This window comes from Cetorhinus maximus, chromosome 1 (assembly GCF_964194155.1).
Source record: "Cetorhinus maximus chromosome 1, sCetMax3.hap1.1, whole genome shotgun sequence".
NCBI classification, from domain to species: domain Eukaryota; kingdom Metazoa; phylum Chordata; class Chondrichthyes; order Lamniformes; family Cetorhinidae; genus Cetorhinus; species Cetorhinus maximus.
The window spans coordinates 245067792-245089683 of NC_135879.1; the positions used below are offsets into that span (position 1 = coordinate 245067792).

A 21892-nucleotide genomic window follows, 5' to 3' on the forward strand; every position below is an offset into this window, starting at 1 on the left:
CTGCGTCTCTCCTCCCAAAGGTGGCTCCCCTGGAGGCTGAATGTGGACTCCAGGGGTAGAATTTTCTGTCTGTTGGGTGCACGGGCCCGACCCAATCTCTGGTGGGTGGGGAGCCAATCCCTGCCGGAGAAGCGGGCCCTGCCGCCATTTTAAGTGGGCGGGCCAATTAAGGCCCACCCAGCGTGATGTCCGGCAGGAAGCGCTATGCACTCCCTGTGCAGTTGGGGGGGATTCCCCAAAATCGAGAGTGCGCTCTTTCGCACATGCGCACGATAGAGCGCACATCCCCCTGAGGCTAAGTGCAGCCTCAGGGAGATCGCTGACACTTTGAAAAATATTAAAAATAGAGAAAAAAAAATTCCCCAACATGTCCCCCTCATGTGATGAGATGGGACATGTTCATAATTAGCAGAAAAACTTTATTAAAATTTTTAAAACCCTGCATGAAACCTCATCCCGCCCGTGGAGGAGGTTTATACAAATGTGTCCTACCCACCTGCCCGTTGTGCCCGTGCGCCAACCTGAAAAATCGCTGTCGATTGGTGCCTCAAGGGCCTTAAGCGGCCCGTTAATTAATGGCGGGCACGCATCGGAGATCATCCAGCTGCCCAATAAAATATCACGATAGCGCACGTCAATTTACACATCGGCGAGCAGGCCCCACCCCCCCACACGTCAATGGGAAAATTATGCCCTTAAACACACTAAAGACTAGAAATACTCACCAATCGGTCGCTTGCCCTGCACTCCTGTCTCGTTGTGGTTCGTGAGGTCACTCCACTGCTGATCTCACATGAAAATCTCCACTCCTTTTGAAATGAAGTCTCACCGCTCTTTTTAAAATGACATCTCCTCGCTCCCCCTGTCTTTTTAAATAAGTCTCCCCGCTCTCTCCGCAATCTTTTTAAAATGAAGTCTCCACACTCTCTCAGCTCTTTTTTAAATGAAGCCTCGTTGCTCTCCACACTTTTTAGATGATGTTTCCCCGCTCTCTTCCCTCTTTATAAAATGAAGACTCCCCGCTCTACATTATTTTTTCAGTGAAGCCTCTGCCTGCTGCTCTTTTTTGAAATGAACTCTCCCCACTCTCCTGCTGACTGACCCTCCGACAGTGCGGCACTCCCTCAGTACTGGCCCTCTGACAGTGCAGCGCTCCCTCAGTACTGACCCTCCGACAGTGCGGCACTCCCTCAGTACTGACCCACCGACAGTGCAGCGCTCCCTCAGTACTGGCCCTCTGACAGTGCAGCACTCCCTCAGTACTGAGCCACCGACAGCGCAGCGCTCCCTCAGTACTGACCCTCCGACAGTGCGGCACTCCCTCAGTACTGACCCTCCGACAGTGCGGCACTCCCTCAGTACTGGCCCTCTGACAGTGCAGCGCTCCCTCAGTACTGACCCTCCGACAGTGCGGCACTCCCTCAGTACTGACCCTCTGACAGTGCAGCGCTCCCTCAGTACTGACCCTCCGACAGTGCAGCACTCCCTCAGTACTGACCCACCGACAGTGCAGCACTCCCTCAGTACTGACCCTCCGACAGTGCAGCACTCCCTCAGTACTGACCCTCCGACAGTGGAGCAATCCCTCAGTACTGACCCTCCGACAGTGCAGCACTCCCTCAGTACTGACCCTCTGACAGTGGAGCAATCCCTCAGTACTGACCCTCCGACAGTGGAGCAATCCCTCAGTACTGACCCTCCGACAGTGCAGCACTCCCTCAGTACTGACCCCACAACAGTGCAGCACTCCCTCAGTACTGACCCCACAACAGTGCAGCACTCCCTCAGTACTGACCCTCCGACAGTGCAGCACTCCCTCAGTACTGACCCTCCAACAGTGCAGCACTCCCTCAGTACTGACCCTCCGACAGTGCAGCACTCCCTCAGTACTGACCCTCCGACAGTGCAGCACTCCCTCAGTACTGACCCTCCGACAGTGCAGCGCTCCCTCAGTACTGACCCTCTGACAGTGCAACAGTCCCTCAGTACTGACCCTCCGACAGTGCAGCACTCCCTCAGTACTGACCCTCCGATAGTGCAGCACTCCCTCAGTACTGACCCTCTGACAGTGCAGCACTCCCTCAGTACTGACCCTCTGACAGTGCAGCACTCCCTCAGTACTGACCCTCCGACAGTGCAGCACTCCCTCATTACTGACCCTCCGACAGTGCAGCACTCCCTCGGTGCTGACCCTCCGACAGTGCAGCATTCCCTCAGTACTGACTCTCTGACAGTGCAGCACTCCCTCAGTACTGACCCTCTGACAGTGCAGCACTCCCTCAGTACTGACCCTCTGACAGTGCAGCACTCCCTCAGTACTGACCCTCCGACAGTGCAGCACTCCCTCATTACTGACCCTCCGACAGTGCAGCACTCCCTCGGTGCTGACCCTCCGACAGTGCAGCATTCCCTCAGTACTGACTCTCTGACAGTGCAGCACTCCCTCAGTACTGACCCTCTGACAGTGCAGCACTCCCTCAGTACTGACCCTCCGACAGTGTGGCACTCCCTCAGCACTGACCCTCCGACAGAGCGGCACTCCCTCAGTACTGACCCTCCGACAGTGCGGCACTCCCTCAGTACTGACCCTCCGACAGTGCGGCACTCCCTCAGTACTGACCCTCCGACAGTGCAGCACTCCCTCAGTACTGACCCTCCGACTGTGCGGCACTCCCTCAGTACTCACCCTCCAATAGTGCAGCGCTCCCTCAGTACTGACCCTCCGATAGTGCAGCACTCCCTCAGTACTGACTCCCAGACAGTGCGGCACTCCCTCAGTACTGACCCTCCGATAGTGCAGCACTCCCTCAGTACTGACCCTCCGATAGTGCAGCACTCCCTCAGTACTGACCCTCCGATAGTGCAGCACTCCCTCAGCACTGACCCTCCGATAGTGCGGCACTCCCTCAGTGCTGACCCTCCGACAGTGCAGCACTCCCTCAGTACTGACCCTCCAACAGTGCGGCGCTCCCTCAGTACTGACCCTCCGACAGTGCGGCACTCCCTCAGTACTGATCCTCCGACAGTGCAGCACTCCCTCAGCACTGACCCTCCGATAGTGCAGCACTCCCTCAGTACTGACCAGTTCAGCACTCCCTCAGCACTGACCCTCCGACAGTGCGGCACTCCCTCAGTACTGACCCTCCGACAGTGCGGCACTCCCTCAGTACTGACCCTCCAACAGTGCAGCACTCCCTCAGTACTGACCAGTGCAGCACTCCCTCAGTACTGACCCTCCGACAGTGCGGCACTTCCTCAGCACTGACCCTCCGACAGTGCGGCACTCCCTCAGTACTGACCCTCCGACTGTGCGGCACTCCCTCAGTACTGACCCTCCGACAGTGCAGTACTCCCTCAGTACTGACCCTCTGATAGTGCAGCACTCCCTCAGCACTGACCCTCTGATAGTGCAGCACTCCCTCAGCACTGACCCTCCGATAGTGCGGTACTCCCTCAGTGCTGACCATCCGACAGTGCAGCACTCCCTCAGCACTGACCCTCCGACAGTGCGGCGCTCCCTCAGTACTGACCCTCCGACAGTGCGGCACTCCCTCAGTACTGACCCTCCGACAGTGCAGCACTCCCTCAGCACTGACCCTCCGATAGTGCACCACTCCCTCAGTACTGACCAGTGCAGCACTCCCTCAGTACTGACCCTCCGACAGTGCGGCACTCCCTCAGCACTGACCCTCCGACAGTGCAGCACTCCCTCAGTACTGACCAGTGCAGCACTCCCTCAGTACTGACCCTCCGACAGTGCGGCACTCCCTCAGTACTGACCCTCCGACAGTGCAGCACTCCCTCAGTACTGACCCTCCGACTGTGCGGCACTCCCTCAGTACTGACCCTCCGATAGTGCAGCGCTCCCTCAGTACTGACCCTCCGATAGTGCAGCACTCCCTCAGTACTGACCCTCCGATAGTGCAGCACTCCCTCAGCACTGACCCTCCGATAGTGCAGCACTCCCTCAGTGCTGACCCTCCAACAGTGCAGCACTCCCTCAGTACTGACCCTCCGACAGTGCGGCGCTCCCTCAGTACTGACCCTCCGACAGTGCGGCACTCCCTCAGTACTGACCCTCCTAGAGTGCAGCACTCCCTCAGCACTGACCCTCCGATAGTGCAGCACTCCCTCAGTACTGACCAGTGCAGCACTCCCTCAGTACTGACCCTCGGACAGTGCGGCACTCCCTCAGCACTGACCCTCCGACAGTGCGGCACTCCCTCAGCACTGACCCTCCGACAGTGCGGCACTCCCTCAGTACTGACCCTCCGACAGTGCAGCACTCCCTCAGTACTGACCCTCCAATAGTGCGGCACTCCCTCAGTACTGACCCTCCGATAGTGCAGCGCTCCCTCAGTACTGACCCTCCGATACTGCAGCACTCCCTCAGTACTGACCCTCTGACAGTGCCACACTCCCTCAGTACTGACCCTCCGACAGTGCCACACTCCCTCAGTACTTACCCTCTGACAGTGCCACACTCCCTCAGTACTGACCCTCCGACAGTGCCACACTCCCTCAGTACTGACCCTCCGTCGGTGCCACACTCCCTCAGTACTGACCCTCCGACAGTGCCACACTCCCTTAGTACTGACCGTCCGACAGTGCCACACTCCCTCAGTACTGACCCTCCGACAGTGCCACACTCCCTCAGTACTGACCCTCCGACAGTGCCACACTCCCTTAGTACTGACCCTCCGACAGTGCGGCGCTCCCTCAGTTCTGCAGAGAAAACGATCTCAGCGCTCCCATTGTGTGTTTGGATGCCGGATGTGTTCTATCACTGCTCTGTCCAGCTAATGAACGGCCTATTCTGGACAATGTCCAACAGTTTTCTACAAGATGAGGGCAATTAGGTCCGTGCAGTAAATGCTGGCTAGCCAGTGACACCCACATCCCTGGGAAGAAGAAATAAAATATAATTTGGACTTTGGCCATGAAGTGTTGAGCAGAGGTTAACAGGCGGCTCCCTGTACAGCGAGACATAATAAGAAAGCTTGGGTATTTCCCTCAGGATACGTTGTCAGGGAAATGAAAATATCGGACTTCCTGAGTCCAGAGGTGGGGTCACGAAATATTTCTCCCACGCAGCCGATTCCCCAGGCACAGCATGTCAACACACAGCACGTCAACACACAGCACGTCAACACACAGCACGTCAACACACAGCACGTCAACACACAGCACGTCAACACACAGCACGTCAACACACAGCACGTCAACACACATCACTGCCCCACACAGCACGTCAACACACAGCATGTCAACACACAGCACTGCCCCACACAGCACGTCAACACACAGCACGTCAACACACAGAACGTCAACACACAGCATGTCAACACACAGCACGTCAACACACAGCACGTCAACACACAGCACGTCAACACACAGCACGTCAACACACAGCATGTCAACACACAGCACGTCAACACACAGCACGTCAACACACAGCACGTCAACACACAGCACGTCAACACACAGCACGTCAACACACAGCACGTCAACACACATCACTGCCCCACACAGCACGTCAACACACAGCGCGTCAACACACAGCGCGTCAACACACAGCACGTCAACACACAGCACGTCAACACACAGCACGTCAACACACAGCACGTCAACACACAGCACGTCAACACACAGCACGTCAACACACAGCGCGTCAACACACAGCGCGTCAACACACAGCACGTCAACACACAGCACGTCAACACACAGCACGTCAACACACATCACTGCCCCACACAGCACGTCAACACACAGCGCGTCAACACACAGCGCGTCAACACACAGCACGTCAACACACAGCACGTCAACACACACTGCGTCAACACACAGCACGTCAACACACAGCACGTCAACACACAGCACGTCAACACACAGCACGTCAACACACAGCACGTCAACACACAGCACGTCAACACACAGCACTGCCCCACACAGCGCGTCAACACACAGCACGTCAACACACAGCACTGCCCCACACAGCACGTCAACACACAGCACGTCAACACACAGCACGTCAACACACAGCACTGCCCCACACAGCACGTCAACACACAGCACGTCAACACACAGCACGTCAACACACAGCACGACAACACACAGCACGTCAACACACAGCGCGTCAGCACACAGCACTGCCCCACACAGCACGTCAACACACAGCACGTCAACACACAGCACGTCAGCACACAGCACGTCAACACACAGCACTGCCCCACACAGCACGTCAACACACAGCACGTCAACACACAGCACGTCAACACACAGCACGTCAACATACACCACTGCCCCACACAGCACGTCAACACACAGCACGTCAACACACAGCGCGTCAACACACAGCACGTCAACACACAGCACGTCAACACACAGAACGTCAACACACAGCACGTCAACACACAGCACGTCAACACACATCACTGCCCCACACAGCACGTCAACACACAGCGCGTCAACACACAGCACATCAACACACATCACTGCCCCACAAAGCACGTCAACACACAGCACGTCAACACACAGCACGTCAACACACAGCACGTCAACACACAGCGCGTCAACACACATCACTGCCCCACACAGCACGTCAACACACAGCACGTCAACACACAGCACGTCAACACACAGCGCGTCAACACACAGCACGTCAACACACAGCACTGCCCCACACAGCACGTCAACACACAGCACGTCAACACACAGCACGTCAACACACAGCACTGCCCCACACAGCACGTCAACACACAGCACTGTCCCACACAGCACGTCAACACACAGCATGTCAACACACAGCACTGCCCCACACAGCACGTCAACACACAGCACGTCAACACACAGCACTGCCCCACACAGCACGTCAACACACAGCACGTCAACACACAGCACGTCAACACACAGCGCGTCAACACACAGCACGTCAACACACAGCACGTCAACACACAGCACGTCAACACACAGCACTGCCCCACACAGCACGTCAACACACAGCGCGTTAACACACAGCACGTCAACACACAGCACTGCCCCACACAGCACGTCAACACACAGCACTGCCCCACACAGCACGTCAACACACAGCACGTCAACACACAGCACTGCCCCACACAGCACGTCAACACACAGCACGTCAACACACAGCACGTCAACACACAGCACGTCAACACACAGCACTGCCCCACACAGCACGTCAACACACAGCGCGTCAACACACAGCACGTCAACACACAGCACTGCCCCACACAGCACGTCAACACACAGCACGTCAACACACAGCACGTCAACACACAGCACTGCCCCACACAGCACGTCAACACACAGCACGTCAACACACAGCACTGCCCCACACAGCATGTCAACACACATCACGTCAACACACAGCACGTCAACACACAGCACGTCAACACACATCACTGCCCCACACATCCCTCACTGAATCCATAACTGGAGCAGAGGCTGAACAACTCCATCAGGAATATATCCCTCACTTCCTTCCATAAACACATCCCACTCTCCCCCCTTCACTATATCCCTCACTCCCTTCCATAAACACATCCCTCTCTCCCCCCTTCCCTATATCCTCAAAACATTCTCACTGCCCACACAATACACCCCTCAATTCATCTCCCCGTATCCCCCAATACACCAAGCCTTACAGCTCAAACCTGCTGTCTCCCTTTCTCACTTCCACCCGCACACATTCTCACCATCTCCTCAACTGAGACAGTGTAGAGGGAGCTTTACTCTGTATCTAACCCTGTGCTATACCTGTCCTGGGAGTGTTTGATGGGAACAGTGTAGAGGGAGCTTTACTCTGTATCTAACCCCGTGCTATACCTGTCCTGGGAGTGTTTGATGGGGACAGTGTAGAGGGAGCTTTACTCTGTATCTAACCCCGTGCTATACCTGTCCTGGGAGTGTTTGATGGGGACAGTGTAGAGGGAGCTTTACTCTGTATCTAACCCCGTGCTATACCTGTCCTGGGAGTGTTTGATGGGGACAGTGTAGAGGGAGCTTTACTCTGTATCTAACCCCGTGCTGTATCTGTCCTGGGGGTTTTTTTTGGGGACAGTGTAGAGGGAGCTTTACCCTGTATCTAACCCCGTGCTGTACCTGTCCTGAGAGTGATGGGGACAGTGTAGAGGGAGCTTTACTCTGTATCTAACCCCGTGCTGTACCTGTCCTGGGAGTGTTTGATGGGACAGTGTAGAGGGAGTTTTACTCTGTATTTAACCCCGTGCTGTACCTGTCCTGGGAGTGTTTGGTGGGGACAGTGTAGAGGGAGCTTTACTCTGTATCTAACCCCGTGCTGTACCTGTCCTGGAAGTGTTTGATGGGGACAGTGTAGAGGGAGCTTTACTCTGTATCTAACCCTGTGCTGTACCTCTCCTGGGAGTGTTTGATGGGGACAGTGTAGAGGGAGCTTTACTCTGTATCTAACCCTGTGCTGTACCTGCCCTGGGAGTGTTTGATGGGGACAGTGTAGAGGGAGCTTTACTCTGTATCTAACCCCGTGCTGTACCTGTCCTGGGAGTGTTTGATGGGGACAGTATAGAGAGAGCTTTACTCTGTATCTAACCCCAGTGCACAGGGAGTTATTTCTCCTTCTGCTTCAGTAATACTGCCTGTCCCGATTCCCAGTGTTTTGCTGTCTCACAGATGTTTGATTGATTCCCTGACTTTTCCAGCTCGGGAGCAGCTCCGACGATTGAGGCAGAGTCGAACGTTCCAGATGGAGAGCGGAGTTGGCGATCTGTGGGCTGAAATGGAGACAGGTACTGACCAACCTCCCTCACCTTCCTCCTGTGCTGTGCTGTGATCACTACTAACGGCCTGCTCTCTGACGCTGTCCAACACTCAGAGAGTTGCTGCAGGATCCTGACCAACAGAGTTTGCTGTTTGCTGATTCACTGAGCCAGTGATGGACCCTCGCTGCCTGCAGACTTAGGGGACACCCACCCTACAGAGAGTGCGAGAGAGAGGTGGGCGTGGGATATAATACCATTAACGGGACACTCAGTGCTGGGCTTATACCCACTGGGGGGGTAACAAATGATAATGCAGTTTACCGTCTCTTATACCCCATCTCTCTCTCTCTCTCTCTCAACCTGTAGCGCACTGTCTCAATCTTTCTCTTTCTTTGTTCCTGTATCCCATACTCTCTCTCCTGTATCCTGTGTCTTGTATCCCGTTCTCTCTCTCTTTCTCTCTCTCATCCTGTATCCTGTTCACTCTCTCTCTCTAGTCTTGTATCTCTTTGCGTCTCTTTTGTCCTCTATCCCAGTCTCTCTCTCTTTCTCTCGCTCTCTCAGTATCACAGAATCGTTACAGTGCAGAAGGAGGCCATTCGGCCCATCATGTTTGTACTGGTTCTCCAAAGGAGCATTATGACCTGGTGCCATTGCCCTGCCTTTTCCCTGTACCCCTGCACATTGTTTCTATTTAAATAATCCTCTAATACCCTCTTGAATGCCTCGATTGAACCTGCCTCCACCACACTTCCAGGCAGCGCATTCCAGACCCAAACCACTCGCTGTGTGGAAAAGTTTTTTCTCACCTCACACTTGCTTCTTCTGCAAATCACCTTAAATCTGTGCCCCCTCGTTCTTGATCCTTTTACGAGTGGGAACAGCTTCTCCCTATCTACTCTGTCCAGCCCCCTCATGATCTTGAACATCTCTATCAAATCTCCTCTCATCCTGTATCCCGTTCTCTCTGTCTTTCTCTTGTCCTGTGTCGGTTCTCTCACGCTCTCTCTCATCCTGTACGCCATTGTCTCTCTCTCTCTCTTGTCCAGCACCCCATTCCCTTTCTCTCTCGCTGTACCTGACTAGCCTCTCTCGGTTTAATGGATTGGCTGATGTACATGAGTGTTGGCCTGACTTTCTCTCTCTCTCTCCCTTTCCAGGTGACTGTTACATCGTGGCTGACTGTGGTGGGGGCACTGTTGATCTCACGGTTCACCAGATTGAGCAGCCTCAGGGGACCCTGAAGGAACTCTACAAAGCCTCAGGTGAAGTCCCTGAAACTGGTGCGGTGACTAGGCTGAGTGCGAGGCAGAGAGACTCTTTCCCAGAGCAGCTCCTGGGCCAGCACCTTCCTCCCTGCTTCCTGGACAATTCACCTCCAATCCCTCTTTATCTATCAATGATTTTGATCATGAAATAACAGCTGGAAAGAAAGAACTTGCATTTCTATAGCGCCTTTCACAACCTCAGGATGTCCTGCTCACAGTCAATGAAGTAATTTTATAAAGTGTAGTCACTGTAATAATATAGGTGACAGAGGCATGTTGGAGCCAGGGGAATGGGGTACAGAGAGAGGTGTGGGACCGGGTGGGGGCTGGAATAACATGGCAGCAAATTTCTACATAGCAAGATCCCACAAACGGCAATGCAGTCATAGGCAGATCATCAGTGATGTAGGTTGAGGGATAAATATTGAGCAGGGCACCAGGGATAATTCCCTCGTTCTTCTTCCAATGGGATCTTTTACATCCGCCCGTGAGGGCAGACAGGGCCTTGGTTTAAGGACGGCGCCTCCTACAGTACAGCTCCCCCTGCACCGGGACTGTCAGCCTGGACTATAGACTCAAGTCTCCCGAGTGGAACTCAAGTCATGACTTTCTGACCGAGAGGGGGAGAGGGCCACCCACTGGGCAACCAGTTTAGCTGACACAGTTTAGGAGATTGCTCGATGGACATTTAAACTGACCGTTGGATACTCCTCCTCCTTCTGAAGTACGATGTTGAAGGTTCCTCTACATCCCACCTCATGGGAAAAGCTCAGTGGCTACAGCTCCTTTATTAGTCAACAGCACATTTACTGCCCATTCCTTCTTAACCTGAGCACAGACTGGGCCCTTTTGGATATATTGCAGCAACTGTGTAGCTTGTTAAGCCATATATCAAAAAGGGTCTGGAGACACATATAGGCCAGGCCAGTTGGAGATGTTTCTGAAGGGCATTAGCAAACCAGTTGAGTTTACACGTCAAACAGCAGCGCTGGCTGTTAAATCATCACCAGGCTTAGTGAATCCAAACACGACTGGCCGGAGAACCAGAGGTGAGACATCTCTTTGAAAGAGAAACAGAAAATGCTGTCAAGACTCAGCAAGTCTGGCAGCATCTGTGGAGAGAGAAACAGGAGTTAACGTTTCGAGTCCTGTATGACTCTTCTTCCGGTCGGAGAGAAGAGCAGTACATCTTCAAGGTGGGCGTTCCTGGAAGAGAATTGGCAGTGAATTAAACACTGAAGAAGATTGAATAAACATTGAAGAAGAGTCAATAAGGACTCGAAACTTTAACTCTATTGTTTTTCTCTCTCCACAGAGTCTGCCAGACCTGCTAAGTTTTTCCCAGCATTTTCCGTCTTTGTTTCAGATTTCCAGCATCTGCAGTATTTTTGCTTTTACCTCTTTGAAAAGGGCCAGCAGGGGCACAATGGGCCGAATGGCCTCCTTCTGCGCCAGATGACGCGATGAATGGCCATCGTGGGATTTGAACTCCTGACCTCGACGTCGCTAGGGCCGGTACCACATACCCTACCCTTCCTGATAGGATGTGAAAGACATTTGCATCAGAGAGAGAGAGAATTATCTTTAAAAACACAGGCAAAAAAAAAAAAAGACCTTGCAGGGTGTTTTTTTTTAATCTTAATGTTGCTGCGAGGCTGCAGGAATCTGGCACAGGCTCAATGACCGAAAACAAGGCCGAGCCTTCCTTCCTGTCGGGGCGTCGAGAGCAAGGAGCTTTGGCACCATCCAGTGGCTGTTTGATAACCTGACAGAGGCACTAAAATCCCGAGTTCACCGAATCACAGCACAGCCAGAAACCATAGAACCATAGAAAGGTTACAGCACAGAAGAAGGCCATTCGGCCCATCTTGTCCATGCTAGCCCCAGGACACCCAGGTGCCCTTTCTAATCCCACCTTCCTGCACCCGGCCCATAGCCCTGCAGCTTACAGCACCTTAGGTGCAGATCCAGGTACCTTTTTTAAAAAGAGTTTAAAGTTTCTGCCTCTACCACCAACTTGGGCATTTCAGACTGGGAGGCGTTTGCAGCCGTGTTTCCCAAGGGTCATTTTTGGGTCCATTACTCCTTTCAGTTCTTATCATTATTTTAATTCATTCACGGGATGTGGGCTTCGCTGGCTGGGCCCAGCGTTTATTGCCCATCCCTAATTGCCCCTTGAGAAGGTGGTGGTGAGCTGCCTTCTTGAGCCACTGCAGTCCATGTGGTGTAGGTACACCCACAGTGCTGTTAGGGAGGGTGTTCCAGGATTTTGACCCAGCAACAGTGAAGGAACGGCGATATATTTCCAAGTCAGGATGGTGAGTGGCTTGGAGGGGAACTTCCAGGTGGTGGTGTTCCCATCTATCTGCTGCCCTTGACCTTCTAGATGGTAATGGTCATGGGTTTGGAAGGTGCTGTTGAAGGAGCCTTGGTGAGTTCCTGCATTGATTCAGCAGAAAAAGGCAGATGAGACAAAGATTGGCAACAAGAAACTTGGAACATTCATCTGAAAAGTGGAGGAGGCTGATTCACAAATATGAGAGGGAGTTGGATAGGGACTTGAGGAAGAGAGAGGGATGTTCAAAGAACCAGCACAGACACGATGGGCTGAATGGCCTCCTTCTGTTTTGTAAGTTTCTATGATTCTATGATAGCCGTTCAAATTTCTCCTTTTCCATAATTTATCCAATTTCCTTTTTAAAGTTGCAGTTGAACCCAATCAGGTTTCTGTCCCCTGCCACAGGACTGAAACAGCTCTTATTAAAGTCACAGATGACATCCTATGTGATTGTGACAAAGGTAAACTTTCCCTCCTCATCCATCCCGACCTGTCTGCAGCCATTGACATGTTGACCACACCATCCTCTTCCAAACCCTCTCCACTGTCGTCCAGCTGCGTGGGACCTGCTCTCTCCTGGTCCCATTCTTACCTATCTACTCATAGTCAGAGAGTCACTTGTAATGTCCCCTCTCCCTGCTCCCGCACCATTACCTCTGGTGGACCTATCCTGCTATTTCTCATCTACATGCTGCCCCTTGGCAACATCTTCCCATTAATGAACCAGATGGGATTTTACAATAATCTGGAAAATTAGTCCAGGCGTTGAGATTACCAGTCCAGTAACTTTACCACGGGTCAGCTGAGATAATGTGCTCTGGAGTGGGATTTAACCCATAACATTCGGATTCCGAGGGAAGAGAGCGACCCACAACTGACATCTTATCTTCAATTACCTCCCCTCTCTATCTTCCTCAAATTTCACTGTCCCATCTCCCGCAGGAGGACCATACGGAGCAGTTGGAGTGGACCTTGCTTTCGAGAAGATGCTGTGCCAGATCTTTGGCACTGATTATGTTGAGCGGTTTAAGGTGAAGCGGCCGGCAGCCTGGGTGGATTTGATGATAGCCTTTGAGGCACGAAAAAGGACAGCTTCCCCCAAGAGAGTTAATCCCCTGAATATCTCCTTACCCTTCTCCTTCATCGACTATTACAGAAAGTATAAAGGACAGAGCGTGGAAACTGCACTGAAAAAGAACAGGTAACAAATATCACATATTATGTTGACCCCAAGCCAGTTTGCAAAGTATAAAACTAGACACAAACACTTCTCTTGACAATAGGGTTATTCACCGAATGCAGCATTGTCTATGTCTGCTTCCTACCCACTAACCCAGTGGCCCAGCATTCTCCCTCTATAAGTACTCGAGGTACTAATGCCTTTCATCTGTGTATCTTAACATAATTAACATGCCATTAAAGCACCCCCTTTCTTTAAACAAAAACTTTACTGCACACTTAAATCATCGCAGAACAAATCAGGGGAAAAAAAATGATTTCCCATATTTCTCATGACACAAGACATCCCTTTTCTAGGGCCCCCAATCATTTCTTGGAGCAAGCATTCCTTTCTGTAAAGCAATCGGACAATCGGCGACTCGTGTCTGCCCATTTTAACTCAGAGACCTCTGTTCTTTCTAACATTTGTTTTATATTCACAAGGTCGACCCTTAACCTTTTCTCAGTCACGCTCTTTGTTGAAGAGGTGGGCAGACAGGCCGTGGGCAGGCCACCTGCTGGGTTTGATGTGCCCCCAACCCCTGCCTTCAAATTCGGCAGTGCCGGGGGTGCCTAGCCAGCAAGCTGTCTTAATAATTTAACCCTTTTATCCCATCTATTGTTTTGAAGCTGGCTACACTACAGGAGGTTACTACATACTGCACCAGAACACCATGGGGCATTGGCCAACATCAGGGGGGCACTGGTGGAGAGCAGGGGGTGGTTGCACAATTATGGAAAGACTTGCATTTAGATAGCGCCTTTCGTGATCTCAGGATGCCCCCAAAGTGTTTTCCAGCCAATGATATCTTCCTTGAAGTGCACTGTAATGTTTGGAGTGGGACTTGAACCTATAACCTTCGGTCTCAGAAATGAGAGTGCTGCCCACTGAGCCATTGCTGACACAACATAGGGTTGAAGCAGCCATGGAAATGTTGATCATAGAATTATAGATAACTTACAGCACAGAAGGAGGCCATTCAGCCCATCATGTCCGGCCCAGTTGAAAGGAGTTATCCATCCTAATCCCAGTTTACAACCCTTGGCCCATAACTCTGTGGGTTGTGGAACTTCAGGTGCATATCGAAGTTCAGGTGTATATCCACATTCAGGTGCATATCCACGTTCAGGTGCATATCCACATTCAGGTGCATATCCACGTTCAGGTGCATATCCACATCCAGGTGCATATCCACGTTCAGGTGCATGTCCACGTTCAGGTGCATGTCCACGTCCAGGTGCATATCCACGTTCAGGTGCATATCCACATTCAGGTGCATGTCCACGTCCAGGTGCATATCCATGTTCAGGTGCATATCCACGTTCAGGTGCATATCCACATTCAGGTGCATATCCACATCCAGGTGCATATCCACGTTCAGGTGCATATCCACATTCAGGTGCATGTCCACGTCCAGGTGCATATCCACATTCAGGTGCATGTCCACGTCCAGGTGCATATCCACATTCAGGTGCATATCCACGTTCAGGTGCATATCCACGTTCAGGTGCATGTCCACGTCCAGGTGCATATCCACATTCAGGTGCATGTCCACGTCCAGGTGCATATCCATGTTCAGGTGCATATCCACGTCCAGGTGCATATCCACGTTCAGGTGCATATCCACATTCAGGTGCATGTCCACGTCCAGGTGCATATCCATGTTCAGGTGCATATCCACGTCCAGGTGCATATCCACGTCCAGGTGCATATCCACATCCAGGTGCATATCCACGTTCAGGTGCATATCCACGTTCAGGTGCATATCCAAGTGTGTTTTTCGATGACTGCTGCCACCTCTGGGTGAAAACAAATTCTCCACAACTCCCCACTAATTCTTCTACCAATAACTTTAAATCTATTTGCCTGGTTATTGACCTCTCTGCTAATGGAAATATATTCTTCTTATCCACCCTATCGAGGCCCCTCATAATTTTTATACAGCTCGATTAAATCTCCCCTCAGCCTCCTCTGTTCCAAAGAAAACAATCCCAGCCGACCCAGTCTTTCCTCAGAACTAAAATTCTCCATTCCCAGCTGGACTGGTTGATGGCTCCATGGACAATGTGGATGTTTTGTTCCCTTGGTAGATCCCTTGGAAGAATTATCTATGTCAGTCTAAATGCAGAATGAGGAGCAGATGGATTCCCTGGAGATGAGTGGCCATTTTCATATCCGTCCTTTTATCAGCGGCCTGTTTACAGAGGGCACTGCCAATCAGCAAGGCAGCTCAGGCAGTCAATCAGAGCACAGGAAAGAACCTTTACCTTAAGCATCAGCCGTTTGCTGACTTATTCCTCAGGGCAATGCCTTGACCAATCAGGATCAAGCTGCTCGGTTTAAAATTCCAACAATACTTGGCAGTTAACTGTCAGTCACCATTACTAGTGCATTCTCCATGGCAATGCCTCTACCACTCAGAGTCCACTTGCTAATCAATCAGCACTCTCTTCATATGCAGTATAAATTGTTGTCTGCCCCTTACATTGGTATTCTTGCGAAGAGTCCTGATGAGTGCAAGGTGAAACGCTTCAACATGTCTCTTTTTCCAGCAATAACCTTTACCTTGGCTCAGAGTCCCAATCGTAATGAGCTGTAAGCTGGACACTTCCTGCTGGGGCTTCTGGCTCCAGTCACAGCCTGGAGAAGCCATTGGCCTAAGGCCCACAGGCTTCTGGCACCCACCACTCTTCAGGACCCCTGAGCTCCCCACATGTTAGGCGCCGATGTGTTTGTGCAATGCTGTGACCCCTAATCTGAGAGGCTGTATCTCTCTTCATTTCCACAGCAATAAGCTGGTGAAGTGGTCCTCCCAGGGAATGCTGCGAATGACTCCAGAGGCCATCGCTGAGCTCTTCCAGCCAACCGTCAAACAGGTCGTGGTTCACATTGGTGAGTACACAGAATAACACCTCTCACTCCCACTCACATCAGTGTTTACACAGAATAACACCTCTCACTCCCACTCACATCAGTGTTTACACAGAGTCACACCCCTCACTCCCACTCTCATCAATGTTTACACAGAGTCACGCCTCTCACTCCCACTTACATCAATGTTTACACAGAGTCATGCCTCTCACTCCCACTCACATCAATGTTTACACAGAATCACGCCTCTCACTCCCACTTACATCGATGTTTACACAGAGTCACGCCTCTCACTCCCACTCACATCAATGTTTACACAGAGTCACACCTCTCACTCCCACTTACATCAATGTTTACACAGAATCACGCCTCTCACTCCCACTTACATCAATGTTTACACAGAGTCACGCCTCTCACTCCCACTCACATCAATGTTTACACAGAGTCACACCTCTCACTCCCACTTACATCAATGTTTACACAGAGTCACACCCCTCACTCCCACTCACATCAATGTTTACACAGAGTCACGCCCCTCACTCCCACTCACATCAATGTTTACACAAAGTCACGCCTCTCACTCCCACTCACATCAATGTTTACACAGAGTCACACCTCTCACTCCCACTCACATCAGTGTTTACACAGAGTCACACCCCTCACTCCCACTCACATCAATGTTTATATAGAGTAAGAACCTGTTTGGATATTGATTCATGGTTTAATTTATTGAGGAGCGAGAGACTGAAGCACTTGGAGAAATCCGATTGTCCTCTCTTTTGCAGAGAACTTGATGAACAAGCCGGAAGTGGCTGGAGTGAAGTTCCTCTTTTTGGTTGGTGGTTTTGCGGAGTCTCCCATTCTCCAGCAGGCCGTTCAGCAAGCCTTCAGCAACATCTGTCGGGTCATCATCCCCCAAGACGTGGGCCTCACCATCCTTAAAGGGGCCGTGCTGTTCGGCCTTGACCCTACCATCGTCCGGGTCAGGCGTTCCCCTTTGACTTATGGAGTGGGCGTCCTCAACAAGTTTGTGGAGGGGAAGCACCCGAGGGAGAAGCTCCTGGTCAAGGAGGGCACCCAGTGGTGCACTGACGTATTCGACAAGTTTGTCTCGGTTGACCAGTCGGTCGCCTTGGGCGAAGTGATACAGCGCAGCTACATGCCGGCCAGGCAAGGCCAGAGGAAGATCATCATCAACATCTACTGCAGCGGCCAAGAGAACGTCCTGTACATCAGTGACCCCGAGGTTCGCAAGTGTGGGACGGTCAGTCTGGAACTGTCCGACACAGACAAGCTCACCCCCAGGAAACCGCGGCGCGAGATCCGTGCCAGCATGGAGTTCGGAGACACCGAGATCCGGGTCACTGCCATGGACATGGCCACCTCCCAGTCCGTGAGAGCATCGATCGACTTCCTGTCCAATTAACCCAGGGGGGGTGGGGGGAGGGGGTTGGGGGGGGGTGGGGGGGTGGGGGTGGGGGGGTCCTTAGTGAGGGGGATGGTGGGGTGGGGGGGGTACGAGAAGCAGGAGATGGGCATTGGGCAAGGTGAAGGGAACAGTGATCATTTCGTGGGGTCTCCCATTGTGTCCAGTCAGGTTCAGTCACTGCGTACTCCGCGCACCCAGCCACCGAGTGACAACAGGCCCTGAGCGCCAACAACAACCTGCATTTATATGGCACCTCCATTGGAGTCAAACCTCCCAAACCGTCCTTCATCGGAGCGATTTCATACAAAGTATAAGACTGAGCTGCACAAGGAGCATCTTGCAGCAACAGAGAGAGCTAGAGAGATAGAGAGGTTTAGGGAGGGAATTCCAGAACTCCGGGCCCAGGCAGCTGAAGGCACGGCCGCCAATGGTGGAGCGATAGCAATTGGGGATTATCCTGGGTCAGAACTGGAGGAGCGCAGGGATCTCACAGGGCTGTTGGGCTTGGTAAAGGTGACAAGGATAAGGAGGGGAGAGGCCATGGAAGGACTGGAAAACAAGGATGAGAATTCAAAAGTCGGGGCCTTGCTTAACCGGGAGGTCAGTGAGCACGGGGCATCGGGAGATTGGTAGCAGAGCTTTGGATGAGTGGAGGTTTACGGGGATGGGTGGTGGGGGTGGGGGTGGGGGAGCAGTGGGCGGGTGGTTGGAGAGAGCTGTAATAGACTAGGCTCGAGAGGGAGTTAGTGCCAGGCAATGGGCCCTTTTCCATTTCAGGTTTGTGGTGAAGTTCAAGTGATTGAGCAATGGAGAATGGCCAGCTGGGTATGAGCAGGCAGTCTGTGCTACAAGTACAACACAAGTGTTTTGGCCTGGCTGCTGTTTAATCACCCTCTGCCTGTGCAAATCGCAGGTTGATCCCTAGCCTATCCCGACCCTAACTGGTTTGTGACTGACTGGGTGTAACGGTCAGTGAAGTCACATCCCATCAGCCCAACCAGGGTCCTTCACTGACTCCAGAAATCACAGTGGACATGGGTTTTATACACTGCAGTGAGGATCCAGAGAAAGAGGAGAATGCAACTGCACTATGGGTTCGATACAGAGTAAAGCTCCCTCTACACTGTCCCCATCAAACACTCCCAGGACAGGTACAGCACGGGGTTAGATACAGAGTAAAGCTCCCTCTACACTGTCCCCATCAAACACTCCCAGGACAGGCACAGCACGGGGTTAGATACAGAGTAAAGCTCCCTCTACACTGTCCTTATTGAATTGGTTTTGTGTTAGGCAGTGAGAGGAGGATAGGAATTGCCTGCAAGAGGACAGCCAATATGTTTCATTCTGTGATTCCGCCTGATGCACTGTCCAGTGTGAGACTGGACACTGCTGCTCAGGACAGGGGGAGTGTTAACCTGCGTTAATGGACAGGAACGAGCTGTGGTTGGTTGTGCAGCATTGAGTTGGAGAAGGGAGAATATTTTAAGGAGTGGAAATTGGCAAATGCGGTTTCCTTAAACAAACAGAATTTTGCCCTTGGTGGGCGTGTGGGCCCCACCGGCTCGGTGGCGGGCAGGCAGCTGATCGCCGCCGCCGATACAGGCCCCACCGCCATTTTAAGTGGGCGGGCCAATTAAGGCCCACCCAGCGTGACGCCCGACGGGAAGTGCCAAGCGCTTCCTGTGTGGGCGGGGCGGAGAATTCCCCAAATGCGAGAGTGCGCACATCCCCCTGAGGCTGAGTGCAGCCTCAGGGAGATCGCTGAAAGGCTGGCAAATATAGAAAATACAACGATAGAAAATTCTTTACCATGTCCCCCTCATGGGAAAATGTCACACGAGACGGGACGTGTTAATGAAATAAACAAAAACTTTATTAAACGTGTTTAAAACCGCTGTCAAACCTCCTCCCGCCACTGGGTGAGGTTTGTAAATAAATCACCTACCCGCCTGCCCATTGGGCCCATGCGCCGACCCGAATCTCGCACGGGCCCCTCAAAACCCTGGTCCGTTGAAGGGTTAAGGGCCTTAACAAGGCCTATAATTAATGGCGGGCGCGCGTCCCGCTGCAGAGCGTGCCCACCGACTAAAATATCGCGATGCCGCGCCCTGACATCGGGACACTCGGGCGACATTTTAAGCGTTGAGGTGCAGGTTCCACCACCCACACACCAGCCTGAAGATTCTGCTGTTGTTGTAACGTGTTCAATGGGAGGTTCAGAGGGTGGGTTAGCTGAGTGAGCCTCAATGAGAGGCTCAGAGGGTGGGTTAGCTGAGTGAGCCTCAATGAGAGGTTCAGAGGGTGGGTTAGCTGAGTGAGCCTCAATGGGAGGTTCAGAGGGTGGGTTAGCTGAGTGAGCCTCAATGAGAGGCACAGAGGGCAGGTTAGCTGAGTGAGCCTCAATGGGAGGTTCAGAGGGTGGGTTAGCTGAGTGAGCCTCAATGGGAGGTTCAGAGGGTGGGTTAGCTGAGTGAGTCTCAATGGGAGGCTCCGAGGGTGGGTTAGCTGAGTGAGCCTCAATGGGAGGTTCAGAGGGTGGGTTAGCTGAGTGAGTCTCAATGGGAGGCTCCGAGGGTGGGTTAGCTGAGTGAGCCTCAATGGGAGGTTCAGAGGGTGGGTTAGCTGAGTGAGTCTCAATGGGAGGCCCAGAGGGCAGGTTAGCTGAGTGAGTCTCAATGGGAGGTTCAGAGGGCGGGTTAGCTGAGTGAGTCTCAATGGGAGGTTCAGAGGGTGGGTTAGCTGAGTGAGTCTCAATGGGAGGCCCAGAGGGCAGGTTAGCTGAGTGAGTCTCAATGGGAGGTTCAGAGGGTGGGTTAGCTGAGTGAGCCTCAATGGGAGGTTCAGAGGGTGGGTTAGCTGAGTGAGTCTCAATGGGAGGTTCAGAGGGTGGGTTAGCTGAGTGAGCCTCAATGAGAGGTTCAGAGGGTGGGTTAGCTGAGTGAATCTCAATGAGAGGCTCAGAGGGTGGGTTAGCTGAGTGAGCCTCAATGGGAGGTTCAGAGGGCGGGTTAGCTGAGTGAGTCTCAATGGGAGGCTCCGAGGGTGGGTTAGCTGACTGAGTCTCAATGGGAGGTTCAGAGGGTGGGTTAGCTGAGTGAGTCTCAATGAGAGGTTCAGAGGGTGGGTTAGCTGAGTGAGTCTCAATGGGAGGTTCAGAGGGTGGGTTAGCTGAGTGAGCCTCAATGAGAGGTTCAGAGGGTGGGTTAGCTGAGTGAGTCTCAATGAGAGGTTCAGAGGGTGGGTTAGCTGAGTGAGTCTCAATGGGAGGTTCAGAGGGTGGGTTAGCTGAGTGAGTCTCAATGGGAGGTTCAGAGGGTGGGTTAGCTGAGTGAGCCTCAATGGGTGCAGTGACACACTCTCTGACCATTCCAGTAAATGCTGGGAACGAGAACTCGTTCACTCTCTCCCACTGAACTGGCTGCTCAGACTGAAAGAGGAAACATTCCTGGGGAATAAACTCTGCGTTTAAAGATATATTTTTCTAAAATGGTTTATTTTTATATATTTTAGCTAATTTGCGGACTACCCTGGGCACCGTCCAGACAGGTTCCGAACCCCGGGCACCGTCCAGACAGATACAAAACCCCAGGGACCGTCCAGACAGGTTCGGAACCCTTGGGACTGTCCAGAGTGAGGGAGGTGGTGGACAATGAGTGAGGGAATTGGTGAGGAGGGAATGAGGGAGTTGGTGAGGAGGGAATGAGGGAGATGGTAAGGAGGGAGTGAGGGAGGTGGTGAGGATAGTGGCCAGGGTTAGGCAGTAGTTGGGTGGGGTTGACTGTCGGGTATGGGGGGGTTGTGTTGGGTCCATCACTGTCCTTGTTTTCCCTCTGTCTTTCAGTTCATCGTCAGGATCTATATCTGAAACATTATTCTAACATCCTTTATGTTCATTGTGGATCTGTTGTAAGCTGCGATCTCACCAAACAATACAAATCACACCTGACTCGTGGCCAGTCAGGACTAGTAGATCCAGCCTGCCGTCCATGTGACCATAGAGGGCCTAAC

General features: G+C 52.4%; 1 protein-coding gene across 2 annotated transcripts in view; it reads left to right on the forward strand.

The window, feature by feature from the left end:
• The window catches only part of LOC144688516 (heat shock 70 kDa protein 12B-like), a 73687-nt gene extending 55804 nt beyond the window's left edge, over positions 1 to 17883 (forward strand). For both annotated transcript variants that reach the window (XM_078555187.1, XM_078555196.1), the window contains exons 9-13: positions 8700 to 8786; positions 9920 to 10024; positions 13308 to 13566; positions 16373 to 16476; positions 17241 to 17883. In XM_078555187.1, the coding sequence (XP_078411313.1) occupies positions 8700 to 8786; positions 9920 to 10024; positions 13308 to 13566; positions 16373 to 16476; positions 17241 to 17881 (1196 nt within the window). In that variant the 3' untranslated portion in view covers positions 17882 to 17883. The remainder of the gene's footprint in view (positions 1 to 8699; positions 8787 to 9919; positions 10025 to 13307; positions 13567 to 16372; positions 16477 to 17240) is intronic.
• The last annotated feature ends 4009 nt before the right edge of the window (positions 17884 to 21892 follow it).